The 13,548-nt window shown below is 51.6% G+C and overlaps 2 protein-coding genes across 2 annotated transcripts; one reads left to right on the plus strand and one right to left on the minus strand.

Annotated features, from left to right (window-relative positions):
- Positions 1-1,929: 1,929 nt before the first annotated feature.
- LOC148590781 (olfactory receptor 14A16-like) lies at positions 1,930-2,862 on the minus strand. The gene has a single exon (XM_088538575.1). It carries the CDS (start codon positions 2,860-2,862, stop codon positions 1,930-1,932), a length of 933 nt encoding a protein of 310 aa, XP_088394701.1.
- An 8,900-nt stretch (positions 2,863-11,762) lies between these two features.
- On the plus strand, positions 11,763-12,722 carry LOC148590782 (olfactory receptor 14C36-like). Its single transcript, XM_088538576.1, has one exon. It carries the CDS (start codon positions 11,763-11,765, stop codon positions 12,720-12,722), a length of 960 nt encoding a protein of 319 aa, XP_088394702.1.
- The last annotated feature ends 826 nt before the right edge of the window (positions 12,723-13,548 follow it).

Consider the following 13,548-nt stretch of genomic DNA (forward strand, 5'->3'; position numbering starts at 1 on the left):
GTGGTGAGAGGAGCTGAGAGGGCAGCAGTGGTTCCTGTGTGGGGAAGGGGTTTGAGGAAGCTGCTGTCTCTGAAGGCCACAGGCAGCAGCAGGGATGTGGTGGGTTTGCACCTGTCAGGCCACCTCCGTGTGAGCAGCTGGGTTTGCGGTTTAGGCTTTAGGGTTGTGATCAGTGGCTCAGAGCCTAGTTGGAGACCTGCAACTCTTGGTATCAGGAGTCAGTCAAAGCCTGTTCAGTTTATTAATGAGTGACCTGAAGGGACAGAGTGCACCCTCAGCAAATTTTCTGAGGATAGAAAAGTGGGAGGAATGGCTGATAGCCCAGAGGTCTGTACAGGCTTTAAGAGGGGCCTGGACAGTCTGGAGAGTTGAGGGTAGAGGAACCTCATGACGTTCAACATGGGCAAGTGCAGGGTCTTGCAGCTAGCGAGGAATAACCCCATGCCCCAGGACAGGCTGGGGGTTGACCTGTAAGAGAGCAGCTCCACAAAAAGGGGCCTGGGAATCGTGGTTGGCAACAAATTGACCATGAGCCATCAGTGTGCCCTTGTGGCCACTGATACGGGTGGCTGAGGTCCGACGGTACTCAGAGTGCCCCACCATATTGCAATGGCAGGAGATGTCTTTGGGTGTCCACTAGCTCCAGGCTGTGGTGTTTCACTGCAGGTGCAGGAATCGATTTCCACTGTTCCTTTTCCAGGCCTCCTGGGTCCCCACTGCCTCTCTGGCAATTGCAGAACCCTCTTTTCCTCATGTGCACCTGGGTTTAGTGCTGTACCTTCTGGTCCCTGCACTGTGAGTCATCCCTGTTTCGTTAAAGCTGCACTCAGTGCCCAGTCCCAGGCAAACACTGTGCCTGGAGATCCCCTGGGGGTTCTCTCATCAGCACAGTCACGTGTGGGGCAGCCTGGCACAGGCCATGCAGAGACCATTGACTATCTGCAGTGCTCACTGAGAGATGAACCCTAGATTGAGGCTAACAGATCACCCTGGAATGCTGAGGTCATCCCCTGGATCTCATGGAGTTCACAAGCAGAACAGCAGGCCCACTTGTGGTTGCACGTCCTTGGGCATATTTTTTGATTCCAGTTTCTAAAGAGAGGCCAGATTCAGGACCATCATAGGGCAGATCCCCTGTTATTATGGAAATGTTATTCTGGAGTCCAGCTGTGACTTAAGGCAGCCCAAAGACTGATCCTGCCTGTTCTCCCAGGGTACGAGGGAAAACAAGCCTATCTCTACCAGGTTATGAGAGTTCCTGGTCCATATCTGCAGAATAAAGCATGGAAGGACAGCATGGAAATTAGGAGGACAGCTCTAAGTAGAGAAAGTCCTGCTCCCCTCCTGGAATGTGTCTTCAAGAAAGATGAACTGCCACAGGAAGGCTGCCTCTAGACTTTCTTCAATTCACTCATGTTTAGTTTTGTATGTTGGAGCTTTGCATGGAACCATGGAAACCTGTGGTGACACTGGGTCGCCATTTCTCTCATATTAGAGAGATTTGAGATCACACTCTAACCATAGGCACGAGAGCTGAGATCTCCTAAACAACACTGGACCCCTGGTCTCATCCCACCTGCCCTTGTCCCGCCGTGACTCTGTACCCCAGAGGTCCCTTGGTGTCAGTGCTGGAAAAGACGCTGCAGAAGAAAACTCCTCCGTGCACTGGACACATCCAAGGGAGCTCAAAGAAGCGGCTCAGAGAATCCCTGCTCTCTGCTACTGAAGGGGGAATCCTGGCTTCCTGCTTTATCACGGTTTGTGTTTAAGTGCTAAATGAGAGATTCCTGTGCAGATGTGACAAAAACTAGGTATCTTTATTTTATTATTTATTATTTTAAGATAGATGTAAAAGAGAAGTAAAAACAAAAGAAATGTATAAAATACAGCCTTCATGCCAGATATCCTGGTGAGTGAATGAAGCAGTTGTTACCACTGACCTTGTACCCACTGGTTGAGTTTCTTCAGTGTCTCCTTGAGCTCCTTGTTCCTCATGCTGTAGATGAGGGGATTCAGGGCTGGAGGCACCACAGAGTACAGAATGGACACAACCATATCTAGAAGTGGGGAGGAGATGGAGGGGGGCTTCAGGTAGGCAAACAATACAGTAATTACAAACAAGGACACCAGAGCCAGGTGTGGGAGGCACATGGAAAAGGCTTTGTGCCAGCCCTGCTCAGAGGGGATCCTCAGCACAGCTCTGAAGATCTGCACGTAGGACACCACAATAAAAATGAAACAGCCAAAGCCTAAACAGAGACTAACCACAATAACTCCAAATTTCCTGAGGTAGGAGTGTGAGCAGGAGAGCTTGAGGATCTGGGGGATCTCACAGAAGAACTGCTCCACCTCATTGCCTTGGCAGAGTGGCAGGGAAAATGTGTTCCCAGTGTGCAGGAGAGCATAGAGAAAGCCACTGCCCCAGGCAGCTGCTGCCATTTTGACACAAGCGCTGCTGTCCAGGAGGTTCCCATAGTGCAGGGGTCTGCAGATGGCAACATAGCGGTCATAGGCCATGACTGTGAGGAGAAAAAACTCTCCTTCAAACAAGAAGAGGAAGAAAAATATCTGGGCAGCACATTCCGAATAGCAAATGGCCCTGGTGTTCCACAGGGAATTGTGCATGGCTTTGGGAACAGTCATGGAGATGGAGTCCAGGTCGAGGAGGGAGAGGTTAAGGACGAAGAAGTACATGGGGGTGTGGAGGTGGTGGTCGCAGGCTACAGCTGTGATGATGAGGCCGTTGGCCAGGAGGGCAGCCAGGTAGATGGCCAGGAAGAGCGAGAAGTGCAAGAGCTGCAGCTCCCGTGTGTCTGAGAATGGCAGGAGGAGGAACTCATTGAGGGAGCTGCTGTTGGACATTAGCTCCCTCCAGGCATGTGGGACTGTCTAAAGAATAGAAGATATGGAGTAGTTAAGATAAACTTTTGAATATAAAAACCCTGAAGTCATTCAGTTGTCCGACACCGTCCTCCATTACCTCCCTTTAGTAAGAGTATCTTAGTGCAGTTTATCTTGTTTATCTATTAGTCTTGTTCCTATCTGTCCTGTACTCATGTCTCCTTGAGCTAGAAGATCATCATGTCCATTATGCTGCCCTCAAAGGAGACCAGGCTCTGCTGAGAGCAGAGCTGTGCAGTTTCAAAGTGCCCATCTCCAAATTTCTCACCCTTTCTCCCCACACCTAAGGGAGGTCTCCACACTCCCCTTTTAGCCAGAGTCACACAGGGCTCATTTCAGCTGCTCATGGACAGCCTCCTACCACCACCTCCATACCCTCTGCATCTCGGCAGCTTCCTCACACATCGCTCAGGTATCACAGATAGGCCATGAGACAGCAGAGCCTTTCTGGAGGGCAGGTGGCAGCCTGGCAGGACACCACAGGGAAACAGCCAAAGGAGCGTCGGCACTGAAGACGGGCTCTCCTTAAGGGAGAGTCAGCACAATGCCTAGGCTGACAGGCTGCATTTCCAGGAGCTCCACAGGACAAAAGGTGGCTTGGGAAATCTCACTCCCATGCAGACCCCTCTGTTCCACAACCTGTAGCATCAGTGTCTGAACTGCAGCTGAAAACATCCAGCTGCAAAAAGTTGAGAGCAAGAACAGGAAAAGCATGGATGGGAGGGGAAACAAGGAGCAACACCATCAATGTGCTGCCAAGGGAGGCAAGGAGAGGGACAGAGAGGCCTTCTGGAAAACTTTCACTTTCTCGGCTGGGTATGTCACCTCTCCAAGGGGGACGTCGCAGGGCAGTCCCTCTTAGCCCTTTGGTGGGGCGGCAGGCAATGACCTGTGGCAGGAGAGCTGCCCCTCTCCTCTGCTGCAGGTCTGGCTGCACAGGAGGCGGCTCCTGCCCTGCACCTCCTGCCCCTTCCCTGCCCATCTCTGCTGCCTGCAGCTGTCCCTGCCACCAGCTCTTCCTCTATCCCAGTGTCCTGTCCCTGCCATTGCTCACAGATCCCATATTGTATCACCCTCTGTGTGCTCAGTTCTGCCCTGCAGAAACCTCTGGACAATGTCCAGGGGCAGCTCTGCAGTTGCACATCCTAAGGAGTCAGTCACTTTAGGTCCTATGAGTCCACAAAGACGATACGGATGCTCCCTGTAGGCTAAGGTGGGCATGAAGCAGCTTGCTGAGGCTTCTCACAGACCTATTAATCTCTAGACGTGAAGATCTAGGACTCCCAGTTCCCTGCCAAAACAGAAAACTTGTTCCTTCATTCCCCCTGCAATATTAAGGAGGCTGAAAGAAGAGAGAGAGGAAGGAAAGCTCCTTCCCTTTCAAGTGGCCCTTCTGATCTTGCTCCTGTAAAGGACCCCTCGCACATGCCCTGTGTATGAGCTGGAGCTGTGAGCAGACTTCACTCTGCAGCAGCCTCTTAGCAGCAGAATGAACCTGCCCTCATGGGTGTCTGTCTCCCCACGCAGCGCTTCCCCGCAGCGCTGTGGGGAGCACCCTGGGCAGTGCTGCCCCTCGCAGGCTGCAGAGTCACTGTCCTGGGCACACAGCACCTTGGCCTGGGGGATGCTGCTCTCAATCACAGCCCATGCAGAGCTGGGTGCAGACCATGGCTTCATACCCCCCCCCATCTTCCCTAAGAAAAGGGAGCAGGATGCCCTTTCCCTGTGAGTGTGTGGCAGGGAATCCCTGCTCTGAAGCATCTCCTCTTCCTGCTAAACTCCGGAAACTCTAGGAGAGAGACCTTTAAAATCTCAATTCATAATTACATGCATTGAGTTCAGAAGAGCCCTCCAGGAAGATCAGCAGCATTGCCCTGCAGCCAGAGACTCACCGTGTCAAGGACTGGGAAGGTTGCTTCCACAACAAGCTCTGCTCTGTGCTCCCACTCCACACTGCTGTTCATCTCTCACTGCCTTCTCTCCTCCCCTGTCCGCAGCAGCAGGCAGTGCCCGCAGCCCTGCTGCTCTTGGTACAGGAGCTGCTCCTACACTCGGCTGTCTCTGGGCAGTGCTGCCACGAGCTGCATCTGTCTGCAGTTGCTGCTCCTGAGCAGGGGTTCAGAAGTAGAGTCCCAGCTGAATTCAACAATTTCTCTATCTCTTGTGCTCATTACTCCTGGGAAGTTATCACTGGAATAGACTTCAACACTCCCTGATGTTCCATCTCTAAGTATTGAAGGAAGACTGATGCTAGAAGGGCAATTGCTCTCATCAGAAATTTGCAAGAGTTGGAGATTTCCTGCTGTGAAAGCCCTCATACACATCTCTCAGCTAGACAGGACACCTAGATAGGGAGTTCATTTAACCATGGTTCAGATACTGATTCCAATCTGTCTATATGGACATGTCATGCTGGTTTAGAAGCCCCTGGCATGTGGTGGGATTTAGCTCCCTGCCCAGAACTCCACGAACATAAAGGTTGGGGGATTCCCCTTTCCCAAGCTGAAGGATGATCTCCAACAATGACTGCATGGGAGGTCCTCGTCTAAGCTTCTGCTGTAACCACATCAGATGCAGGGTGGGAGTCAATTTCCTGGTGACACCAGGTGACATCTGAAGAGACAGGGTTGTCCCAGGCACGGGCTAGTGTCTATTGCTCTGATAGAGCAACTGTGATACTCACATCTTTCTAGAATGCCTGGTCAGGGCCCGGTGGGCATCTTCCTTGGCCATCTGAAATAGCACTAGATGCTCACTAGTGTTAGAGCCACACTCACTAGGAAGCTGAGACACATGGAAATGTTGACAATGTAAACTGTGACTATAATTCATTTCGGACACTTGATTCAGCGACACTGAAGTAGGCCTGTAAGGCCATGATACATGCCTGGGATTTTTAGCACATCTGCATGAGCAGGAGCTATGAGGAAACTCTGCCTTTCTTTAGTAGTTGCTAGGAAAAGACCCCAGGTTCTCTCAAGTTTTCCTACTTGTGCCCAGACATTTGCACAGAGTCTGTTGGGGGCCTGGAGCCAGCTGTGTCCCCCAGGGAGTAGTATTGGGTCCAATCCTATTCAACTTCTTCATCAGTAACCTGGAAGAAGGAACAGAGTGCACTCCCAGCAAATTTTGTGATGACACAAATGCGGGAGGATTGGCTGATACACCAGAGGACTGCGCAGCCATGTTCCTGTGTTAGGGAAAGAGGACTGGATTCAGCTGCCACTTGTGGGTGTCCAGGCCCCTGGAAAGGGTGAGTGCTCAGGAGGGATCTGCTGAGGACAGTCCCACTCATTACAGAGCTGAGACAGACGCCCATCCTCCTAGAAGGGTCTATGGGGCCACCATGGAGCACAGGAGACCTCCAGGGGCAGAGCATGCCTGGAGTGGGGGTGAGTGCTGTGCTGGGAGAGGGGCTACCCAGAGGGGCTGCAGGAATGATTCAAGACATTCAAGACTATTCAAGACATAGAAAATATGGGAGTGATCACAGAGATTTCCTCTACAGTCCAATGGAGAGAGCAGTGGACACTAAAAGGCAAGGGCAGATAAATAGTTCTTCACAGCAGATTCAGAAACTTCCTGAAGATTTCCACTCTTTTATCACTGCAAAACATACAAAACGGTCCTTCCTCTCTGCAGGCAGAGCTCAAGTGTCCAAGCACCAGCACCCAGGGGGACTTGGTCCCAGTGTCTCTGAGTGACCTGCATGGGCCTGAGAGCTCTCGCAGGGACCTGCGGGAGAGCAGAGCCCCTCAGAGCTGCAGAGGGAGGCTGGGGACAGGCGACCACGGCACCTGGAATGGCACCAGCTGTGCAGGACTCTGGGACTGCAGCCCACCCTCTTCTGAAAATCACTTCCCTTTTCAAGAACAAATGATCATGCCCAAGTCTGGTGTGCTAAAACAAAACAACGAATAAAGGTGGAAAGTATAACAAATGATTTTTTTTTGCTTTAATTCTTTCTCTTAATTTCTTTCTAGATTTGTTTTTAAACAAATTTTCTAAACCTTTCTTTTACCATCAGGCCTATACCTATAAGGTTTCTTTGTCCCACTCAGAGCCCAGTGCTCAGAAAACGCCCCCTGCCCTCAGCTGTCCCTGCCACCTCTCACTCTCTGCACAGAGCACGTCGCACTCGGAGGTCTCGTCCTCTCTCGACTGGTGCAGGAAGTTGGGGAGCAGCTTCAAGGGAATGCTCTGTTTTGGCAGGGCCAACTTTGCACAAACTAAATCTACCCAGTTACATCAACGCCCAGGGCCAGGAATAAATGAACCTTCCCCAGAAGAGCTCTCAACTCTCCCCTCATCCCGGCTCCCCTTTGACACCATCCTTGTGCTCCCCGTGTTGGTGCCATCCCCGCTGCCTGCCTCTCCCTTCAGCCCCACTGCCCACCTCGCTCTCCTGCTCTCCTGCAAGCCTGAGAGCCCATCTGTGGGCTGGGAGCAGGCGTTCGCCTGCCGCTCCTTGTCCATGTTCAGGATCCTCTGGTGGGGACCTGACAGTGGCACCAAGGGGAGCCGTTCCCTTCTGATGGAGCTTCTCTCCTCAGAGTGGGGCTCCTGGGGTCTTTGTCCCCAGCAAGGGCATGACCACCATGGGGCCCATCCCCTCACAGCGGCCTTATGGACATGATGCCACTGCCATCACAAAGCCCTGGTGGTTTCCATGGGGACGTTATTCCGATGCCCTGGTGGAGACCACCGAGACCTGATCACGATGCCTTTGTGGGGACTATGGAGATGCCATCATGATGCCTTGGTGGAGACCATGGAGCAAGACACCATCACAATGTCTTGGTGAAGACCACGGGGACCTCATCATTATTGCTTTTTTGGAGATCTATAGCAGAGATTTTCACAAGGCCATAGCTGTCACTCTGCCCACTAATCCTCATACCAACAATCCTGACTGGCTCTCTTTCCATCCCTAAGCCTCGCTCCCTGCATCCCACTGCTCTCTCACCTGCACCTTTCCCTATCATTTCAGGCCATCACCTTCTCTCTCTTGCTGGAGTCTTCTTCTCCCCTGACTCACTCCCAATTTAAGGCTCTCCTCACCAACTTGGCCAGCTGGTTGATAACCTTCATGTTGGCAGATGAGAAGAGTCTCCTTCCAAATGAAATGTGGCACCTGGTAGCTTTGCTGCCTTGTCGTGGGCTCAGCTCCAGATCTTCCTCCAAATCCTGCTAAAAAAGAAAAAGTAAAAAAAAAAAATTTTTGCTCATTTTCCTCTCCATTTTCAGCTTGTAATAAGCGCGTATGAGTGTACATGAAAGCAACATGAATTATGATATCTGAAATGCAGAATTAAACCATGAATCCTTAGGACATGTTTCCCCTTGTTGCATGAGCGCATGCGCAGATGTGCAGGGATGCTGCTGCTGGAGGCATGTTCTGTGCATCACTGTGCCAGAGCAAAGGCCACCCCAAGGACACTGGCTGAAGACTACAAAGCCCATGGAGAGATCAGCAGGTTGTGAGGAAGCTCCAAAAGTGCCTTTGCCCACTCTGCCTGTTGACAGCACCAGTAGCACCTTTGCTGGGCCTATCCGGCCAATAAGCAGGGGAAAGGAGATACTCAAGGGGTGCCAGGCACCCAAAGACCATGCGAGTGCCATAGGGACCGTGGGTGTATGTGTGCAGGTGCTGTAGGTGGGCACATGGAGCACTTGTGACTGTCACACCTGCCTAGCCTGAGAGACAGGGCAGGATGGCAGATTTCTTGAAGCAATCTCTAGAAAAGTGAAGGTGCCACTGAAGAAGTCCCTGTTGATATAATGTAGCGGGGTGAGCAGGAATTCAAGGGAGAGGAGCTAGAAGGATTTGAGAGTTCAGAGACCAGAGCACAGAACTTGGAGTGATGTGCCTCCTCTTTTTGCAGCATTCTGCATGTAGGTGGGACAATTTTCCCTACAGTCACTGCTGGAATTCATTGATTAGGGTAGAGGTAGGAAAATCAGCATAGCCTGGGGCACTTGCCCAGCAAGCACTGCAATGGGGCATGGTTTTCCTGCAGGTGCCCTGCTGTATCTGCTAGAGACATGTGGTTGTGCTGGACACCCCAGGCATCTGACAAGGCCCTGCCAGTATTTTTCTATGCCACCAGATCAGGTATCTGCATTGAATTACCAGAACTGCTGCTTTATGCCAGAATATTTCTATGCCTGGTCTTCATAGTTAATGGGGCTCCTGTTGTATTTAGGATCTGGGGTCATTTCAGATGGGCAATGCAATTCTCCTGAGGCCCCCACCCTGATTCTCTGGGATGATGCAGGTCTCCAAGGAGCTGCATCAGAGCAAGTGGGCCCTGGCACATGCCTTGGACCTCCTCAGTCTTTTCAACTATCCCCAGGTGTTTGTGCAGGAGCCACTGACTCCCATCCTCCATCTCCAGTGATTGCAATTGCAGCTTAGACAAGGAGCTCTCTTGCAGACCTCTGTGTTGTGCTCACTTCAGTTGCGGCAAGGGGAATCACTAGACCTGCCTGTGGAGTTCACAGGAGTTTTATGAATCCCACTACATGCCAGGCACTTCTAGACCAGAGTGAGATGCCCAGACTGACACATCTGAGTCGATCCCTGAACCATGTGTCGAGGAGCTCCCTTCTTGTTCTAACTAGGTGTCCTGCCTAGGTCAGAGAGGAGAATCGGGGGTTCCACAGGAGCACTTTTCCATCTCTCATAGGTAGTGATCCTCTGATGAAAGAATTTGCAAGGTTGGAAATAGTTGCTCTCCACTCAATGAAAAGAGACAACAGGTGATCACTTCAGTCTATTCCAGTGAACATTTCCCAGCAGGAGGGAGCACGAGGGACAGATAAATTAATGAGTTCATCTGGGCCTCTGCCCCTGAGCGGGGCCAGGCTCCTGGGACAGAGGCAGCTCGTGGCAGCCTGGCAGCACTGCCCAGAGACAGCCGAGTGCAGGAGCAGCTCCTGTGCCAAGAGCAGCAGGGCTGCGGGCACTGCCTGCTGCTGCGGACAGGGGAGGAGAGAAGGCAGCGAGAGGGGAATGGCAGTGTGGAGTGGGAGGACAGAAGAGACCTTCACAGCTCTTGACATGGTGAGTTTTTGCTTATAGGACAATGCTACGGAGCTTCTTGAGGGGGACATAAAAACCCATCACACTCCATGGCTCCCAGCATTTTTATCTTCTTTATCCTGGCTTTTGCAGTGCAGAGGAAGAGGAGCTGCTTCAGAGCAGGGATTCTCTAACATACCACCTACGAGCAGGTCATCCTGCTGCCTTCCTCAACAGAAACAGCAGTGATGTGAAGCTGGGGTGTGCAGACAGGGTGAGAGGTCTGCACTTCAGAGCAGGGTCCCTGCACCCAAAGGTGCTGTGTGCCCGCAGCAGTGACTGTGTCGCCTGTGAAGGTCAGCACTCAGCCTGCCCAGGGAGCTCCCCACAGGACTGAGGGCAGAAGTTCTGGGTGGGAGGATTATCCTCCACCAGGACAGGCTCCTTCTCCTGCTGGGAGGGTGCTGCAGGGCTCAGGTCTGCTCACAGGTCTAGCTGTGAGCACATTTCAGGGGGCACTTTGCAAAAGGAAAGGCAGGGCAGGCATTTCCTGGAAGGGAAGCCAATGAAATGGTGCTTAGAATTTCCTTCCACTTGGTAAGAGGAAAATGGAAACAAAACTGGCAGATTTGGACAAGAGACTGAGACTCATCAAGAGATTCAAGGAGCAGCCAAAGAGTCTGCCAGGGACATCTGAATGTCCCCTCAGCCATCCCTTAGGCCATAGAGAGCACCAGCTTCTCCTGGGCTGCTGCATCAGGGTCTGTCTGAGCTGCTCCTTAGCACCTGCAAACATGGGGTGCCCCTGGACAGTGTCCTGCTCCTGAGAGCTTTCTGCAGGGAGAACTGGGCTCACTTGTGAGTGGCGTTGTCCTTCATTTGACTGAGGTGCAAGAACACGACAGTGAGGGGCAAGGCTCAGTGATGAAGCAGGTCCCGTGACAAAGTCCTTTTTCTGCTGTTGGAATGCAAAAGGGTTCATGCTGAGAGTGATTGAAATGGCAAAGATTTCTATTCTATCTAAGAATGCTCCCACATTGCGGAGGCACCTTTGTGTGTTTGTGTGTGCACCATTATATATATTATATATAAGCACATTTCTATATCAACAGACTCCTGCAGTGACCCTTTTGCAGAGAAGACTTGATCTCTGCATATTGAAGAGCCCTGCCATGGAAGGGGAGGCCATCGACTCCTGCAGATTTTGTGCAGCAAAGCTGCTCCTTCTCTCTGAAGTTTCTGGAATACAGGTGCAGATGGTGAAGTGCCATGAGGACAAGGTCTATCTCTAGACATCTTGATATCTAAAAAGAGGTAAGGTCTTTCCTTGCTTCCATTTGACTGTTCTCCTCCCTGGCTGGAGTCAGATCTGGTGTGACAGATTCAGACACAAATATCTCTGTTGAGGAGGGCAAGGTTGATGGGGACAAATCCTTCACAAAGCTCTTCTCCTTCAGACACCACTGGTGTGAGCGCTGTATTCAGCTCTCATGCTGGTGAATGGAGAATATTCCCAGTGGGTTTTCTGGGACAAGTCCCTTCCAAGCAATGCAAGACATCATTCTCAGGCATCTCCAGAAATACTAATCAAAGAGTAGTTTGACACATCCAATTACACCTGCAGCACAGCAGAAACAACTCCTTTGGAGCCATGGGAAGCGGGTCCCTGCTGCAGAGAATACAGCCATTTCAATGTGGATCACCTGAAATGGGGCTGAATTAAGGGAGAGAGGAAATATGGGGGGATTTTTGAGAAACTGAAATGGTTTGGCTCAGACAAGTCTGCTCTAAATTTCTGCTTTCTCTCCTTCCTTGGACCGGACTCCCAAAGGAGCTAATGTCCAACAGCAGCTCATCCAATGAGTTCCTCCTCCTGCCATTCTCAGACACACGGGAGCTGCAGCTCTTGCACTTCTCGCTCTTCCTGGCCATCTACCTGGCTGCCCTCCTGGCCAACGGCCTCATCATCACAGCCGTAGCCTGCGACCAACGCCTCCACACCCCCATGTACTTCTTCCTCCTCAACCTCTCCCTCCTTGACCTTGGCTCCATCTCCACCACTGTTCCCGAATCCATGGCCAATTCCCTGAGGAACAACAGGACCATTTCCTACTCAGGATGTGTTACCCAGGTCTTACTGGTAGCATTCTTGTTTTCAGCAGAGTTTTGTCTCCTGACAGTCATGGCCTATGACCGCTACGTTGCCATCTGCAGACCCCTGCACTATGGAACCCTCCAGAACAGCAGAGCTTGTGTCAAAATGGCAGCAGCTGCCTGGGCCAATGGTTTCCTCAATGCTCTCATGCACACTGGGAACACATTTTCCCTGCCACTCTGCCAAGGCAATGTGGTAGAGCAGTTCTTCTGTGAGATCCCAAAGATCCTCAAGCTCTCCTGCTCGGATTCCTACCTCAGGGAAGTTGGGATTATTGTGTTTAGTATTTGTTTATTCTTTGCATGTTTTGTTTTCATTGTGGTTTCCTACGTGCAGATCTTCAGAGCTGTGCTGAGGATCCCCTCCGAGCAGGGCCAGCACAAAGCCTTTTCCATGTGCATCCCGCACATGGTCGTGGTCTCCCTGTTTCTCAGCAGTTGCACGTTTGCCTACGGGAAGCCCCCAACTGTCTCCTCCTCAGCTCTGGATTTGGTGGTGGCTGTTCTGTACTCAGTGGTGCCTCCAGTGGTCAACCCCCTCATCTACAGCATGAGGAACAAGGATCTGAAGAACGCCCTAATGAAACTGGCTCAATCAGTGCTAGAAAAAAGCTCCCTGTCCTTTCTAAAAAGTGGTTCCTAATGCGTCTCAGATAGTTCTGTGCTTTGAGCATTCTCTCTGTGTCTATAATGATTTTTTTGTACATAAGCTTTTGAATGCATCCTACTTTGCCAGAAGCATGCACCCACTCTGTGTAATTGCCATACCTGCTGTAAATATGTCCGTCCTTGCGTTTCTGTGTCAGTCCTGGCTTCGCTCAAATAAAAGTGGATTTCCTCACTGCAGTCCTTGAAGGTTGGCCTCTCCTTCCAAAGTCAGATTCTAAAATGTGCTCAGGGACTTTCACCATCAAAGTATCTGTTTCTTTCTCAGGGCTCTCCAGGGCCTCCAGCAATGATCTCATAGATGATGTGTTAGGGAAGGAGGGTTGGATTCAGTTCTCACCTGTGGGTGCTCAGAGCTCCTGCAGGTGGTGAATGGTCAAGCCACATCTCTCATATGACAGGGCTGAAGATGGATATGGAGCTTCCAGGAGAGCACAGGGCATCTCCAAGAGCACCGTGTTCCTAGCTGTGAATGAAGCTTCAGGAACTCAAGAGGAGCCACCCAAATGGAAGGGGCTAAAGCAATGAATGTGCAGGCTAGGGAGAGCTCTGCACTCCCACAAGAGGCAATGGGAACCCAGGAGGCCCAGGGAAGGGAGCCTGGAGAGTCACTGAGGTCGCCTTCATTGTCAGTGTTTGGCTGCCTGGGCAGCTCCTTACTGCCAGCCTCAGTGCCTGTAGCCAGAGGACCAGCCGGCCCTGCCCAGCCTCCCTCCCAGCTCAGAGGCCAAGGACGGCTCTGCACCAAGCCCAACGTGGTACAACAAGGCTGGGGTCAGCAGGGTTTGTGGGGGGACAGGGCA

This window comes from Tinamus guttatus, unplaced genomic scaffold, assembly GCF_059628265.1.
Source record: "Tinamus guttatus ecotype Peru unplaced genomic scaffold, ASM5962826v1 Tinamus_guttatus_pri_ptg001089l, whole genome shotgun sequence".
NCBI lineage: Eukaryota > Metazoa > Chordata > Aves > Tinamiformes > Tinamidae > Tinamus > Tinamus guttatus.

What these genes read in the sequence shown, in the direction of transcription:
- LOC148590781 (XM_088538575.1), bottom strand. Translation starts at nt 2,862, where the DNA reads ATGTCCAACAGCAGCTCCCTCAATGAGTTCCTCCTCCTGCCATTCTCA.
- LOC148590782 (XM_088538576.1), top strand. Translation starts at nt 11,763, where the DNA reads ATGTCCAACAGCAGCTCATCCAATGAGTTCCTCCTCCTGCCATTCTCA.